Source organism: Elephantulus edwardii, unplaced genomic scaffold, assembly GCF_000299155.1.
Source record: "Elephantulus edwardii isolate Elephantulus edwardi_28Jun2011 unplaced genomic scaffold, EleEdw1.0 scaffold00337, whole genome shotgun sequence".
Taxonomy (NCBI): domain Eukaryota; kingdom Metazoa; phylum Chordata; class Mammalia; order Macroscelidea; family Macroscelididae; genus Elephantulus; species Elephantulus edwardii.
In genome coordinates this window covers 1,482,858-1,487,270 of record NW_006400087.1, presented here as the reverse complement: position 1 = coordinate 1,487,270, position 4,413 = coordinate 1,482,858, and the positions used below count along the sequence as shown (strand labels likewise).

General features: G+C 39.1%; 1 protein-coding gene across 1 annotated transcript in view; it reads right to left on the bottom strand.

Annotated features, from left to right (window-relative positions):
* Positions 1 to 2,075, bottom strand: part of DDC (dopa decarboxylase (aromatic L-amino acid decarboxylase)) — a 156,429-nt gene extending 154,354 nt beyond the window's left edge. The window contains exon 1 of the mRNA XM_006901601.1: positions 2,022 to 2,075. Within this exon, the coding sequence (XP_006901663.1) occupies positions 2,022 to 2,075 (54 nt within the window). The remainder of the gene's footprint in view (positions 1 to 2,021) is intronic.
* Positions 2,076 to 4,413: the final 2,338 nt, after the last annotated feature.

Genomic DNA, 4,413 nt, shown 5'->3' with positions numbered 1-4,413 from the left:
ATATATTTTCTTAGTAAAATAAATATCAATTTTTAAAAAGCGATATATTATGGTTATGACAAGAGTTCAGAATGAAGGTTGCATAGTGGAGTGTACTTGGGGAGGGAGATTGTATACCAATGAAGGAATTTTACTTTTCAAAGAGAAGAGCGAACTGGCGGGGAGGGGTGGACAGGGAGAAAAATGCAACAATGAATAAATGGAAATACAAAATCTCTGTAAATGTTCGTTAAAATGAATAAAATAAAATTTTAAAAAAGCATAAAAAAGGAATACTTGCTCATTGCTTTCATTGAATTACTTTTCACTTGTTACCATTGAGTTGGTTCTGGCTCATGGCAAATTTCTATATATTAGAACAAAATATTTTCTAATCTACTTAGAAGGATGATGTTTAAAAGTTGATTTCTGTGAGGCAAGATCTAAAGATGTCCCAGTTATCCAACTTTTCCAGATTGCTAAATCAGAGTGCCACGCCATTATCTCCAACATCACCTGTTCCTCCTCCCCTTGGTCTTCTTGCTCCTGACTTGGTCTTTGTGTTTCTCAATTCACTATAATGTCTCACTGAAACCCATACACCTTTGGCAGAATGGTTACCATGGTTGTGGAGGCTGAAAGTTCCAAATCTCTGGGCCGAGGAGTTCAGTGAGCCATGTGGCCACAGAGACTGATGAAGGATGATGGTGTGGCTTGCCATGTGGCAGCAGCAGCTGGTAGTGTGTGGGACAGCTGGATCAGATCAGGCACAGGATCCAGTACAAAAGCATGACACCTTCCTGAAGTGTTCCTGTTTTTATCAGCTGCAGACCTCATGCCCACAGGGACTGAGGGTACCTCCACTAAGGTGGACATAAGACATAGACAAGGCAAGACAAAACCAGACACAGTCCACTGTCCTCCTGCCACGTAGACTCATAAGCATAGATGAGGAGACTTAGGTTAAGGCTCCCCACACAGGAAGGATATTCATCAACCACACCTAGGGTTCTAGGTATTTTCTTATTTCATGATAAGCTCTTTTAATACATTAATATTTCTGTCCCCATGTCTGTGTAAGTTTTGTAGATTTTTACCTTATTTTGGTTTGGCCTAAGTATGTAAGGAGTTGAGCTGTCAACTCAAATGCTAGCAGTTCAAATCCACTAGTGGGTCCATGAGAGAACTATGGGCAGTCTCCTCTTGTGTGATTTAAAGCCTCTGAAAATCCATTGGAGCTACATAACAGTATCAATTTTGTTTATTTAGTATTTTACTAATCATTAAAACACAAACTTCTATATAGTTAAATTTCATTAATTTTGAGTTTTCCTTTATGACTGATGCCTGTATGTAACTGTTAGAACACTGTTTCAGGGGAAGGTTCAAATAATTTCCATTTGCTGTGATGAAGGTCAGCATACTCAATGTGGCAAACCGAGGACATGGGTTGAGAGCTGTGGCACTTAGAAGGCACGTAGTTATTGGAATGTCCACTGTTTCTTTCTAAAAGGAATGGCATAGTAAATGTAGTTAAAAGGGATTCCTCAGAGAAAACACACACACACACACACACACACACACACACACACACACACACTGACTCACTGATTTACAACCAAAGGAAAAATATTCCTAGTCAAAGTATAAGACCTGGTTATTATTTTTAAAATAATTCTGTCATTTATTTATGGATTATTTCTCACAAAGACCTTTCTAGAAGGTTTTGCCACAGAGAATCTCGCATTCATTTACAGATGTTTGATATTTGATGTGTCTAAGTGGGGTAAATATTGGCTACCAGATGTACACATGAGAAATTCTGTGACTCATGTTTTTGTGGGCCACTACAGCAGTTTCTGTTGACACAGTGAGACACAGTGGCCAAAGCCCATGGTAGCCTTGTGCATGTAGCCCCTGGGGTGTGCTGTTTGCGTGAGCTAAGCTGTCCCCCACCTTCCAGGCATACGTAACCTCTTACCCAGCCCAGGGCTAGGGCTTCAAGGGTATACCTAACTGTGTGCACTCTGTTACACTCTCACCTGACCAGGGGCAACATTTGGAAATTTCTCATTCTGCTGACAAATTGTGGGCATCCTCAAGCAAAACCCTCAATTCATTTACGACTCCATTCTCAGCCATTGGGCCATAGACAGCACCATTAGAATGTTTCCAGGTAATGAATCAATGAATTTAAACATTTTTGTTTCCCAAACACTTTATTTCTGAACTACAACATACTATATAAAACATTGTTGTTGTTGCTGTATATTGTCAAGTTAGAACTGACCTATAGCTGACCCTCCAGGAGGGTTTTCCGAGGCAATTTAATTGTATGGGAGATTGCCCATCCTTTCCCCGCAAAGCAGCTGGTGGATTCAAACTGTGTGCCTATATAAGACATTGCTTTCTACATGTAAGACAGCCAAAATTACCTGCATATTCTCTCTCTCTCTCCCTCTCCCTCTCTCTCCCTTTCACACACACACACACACACACACACACTCACAATACATACCACACAGAGCTACAGGAAGGAGACAGAAATGACAAAAATGATTCAGGAATAAGTTTTCTCTGACTCCACAGAATTCCCTTTCATTTCATCCCAAACCACTAGTCTTTTAATTAAAAAATATTTTATATCTGTTGTAAATATCTTTTTTTTCCATTTTTATTGTGATTTTAATGAAAGTTCCTGAAAAGTTAGTCCTCACCTCAACCTTTCATAGTGTGGACACCTGGCTTTCTCTCCATGGAGTTTTTATTTTTGTTGTTAGGTGCCATTAAACTGACTATGATTCATAGTGAGCCTATGAGGAATAGATCTGAACTTTGCCAATCTTGCACCAACCTCACTGTCTTTAGCCTGTTGTTACAGTCTCTATCAATCCATCTTCTAGAGGATCTTTCACTTTCTCTCTGATCCTCCACCTTTCCCAGAATGATGTCTTTTTCTAAGGACTGGGCCCTCCTGACAACATGTCCAAAGTATATGAGAGAAAATTTCACCATCCTTGCCTCTAAGGAACATCCTGGGCTGCATTTACTCCAGGACAGACTTGTTTGTTCTCTTGGTAGTCCTCGGGAGACTCAATACTCTTTTCCAACACCACAACTCAAAGTCATTGGTTCTTTTCTGCCATCCTTGTTCACTGCCAACTTTCACATGCATTAGAAGCAAATGAAAAGATTATAGCTTGTATAATGCATACCTTAAAGTTGATAAAATGATACTGTTTTAGCAATTTGGAGAAGTCCTTGATAGCATATTTCCTTGATGCAACACGTATTTTGATTTCTTAACTGCAGCTACCCTGGATATTGATTGTGGAATGAAGTAAAATGAAATTGTTGACAGCTTCAATCTTTTATCCATCTATCATGATGTAGCCTATTGGTCCAGAGATGCAATTATATTGGAGGCTGTAGTTCTTGGACGTAGTTAGGCTTCTGTATCTTGTGATCTCAGCAGTCTTCACAATCTGAATTAAAAGTATCTCCCTCCTTTGACCATTGCAATATAAGCCCTACTATGGCTATTTGTCCAGATGTGTCTCTGGCTGGTGTCTGTGTTGACTGTGGGCCTAGGAAGCAAGGATTTCACCAGTGATTGGAAATCTGAAGGTGGCGAGATCAACAGGTCCAATTGTTGGCATGCATGGGTGAGCTTGTCACCTCCTTGCATTTAGGAGAGACTTTGCTGGTATGGGACCTCACAAACACTTTCCCGTACTAAGTTAAGACTTTGATTTAAATCCTGGGACATCTGAAGCTTCATTTAACCTTTCTTGGCTTTCAATTTCTATTGCGATAAAAAGTTGTTGGTTTTTTGACATTATTTGAAGGAGGGGAAATGAGCCATATTTTATGTTTTAAAATATCCCTTGCTTCTGGGACTATATGATTGTTTCTTTCCTTCTTCCCTTGAACACATATTTATAAGTCTAGGCAAATACCTAATTTGATTGATTTTCCCCTGGTTGGTTGATTGCTTGATAAACTGGCCTAAAAGAGATTACATGTGTATGGATGCAAGCACAGCATAAGGGAAATGTTTGTAGTCAATACAAAAAAGATGTTTCTAGTAACAAGAGTTTTCTAACAATAAGACATATGTTGAAAGAGAAAAAGGAGGAAGAAGAGGATGAAGAGAGGAATATCTCCTTTGACTCCTCAAACTCTGGACACACTGGATTATTTAGAAGCTTTGTTTCATCACTAAAGTGGATGAGCCATTTCAACCAAATCCCTAAGAGATGCATGCGTGATGAGACAGAAGTCAGGGTGTCTGGGAGTGCCTTTCTATTTTTTTTTTTTTTTTACAAAATGGTTCTTTTAAATTATTTTTTAATTTAGTTTGTTTATTTTTCATTTCAATGAACATCTACAGAGATTTTGGAATTCCATGCATTCGCTGTTGCACCTTTCTCC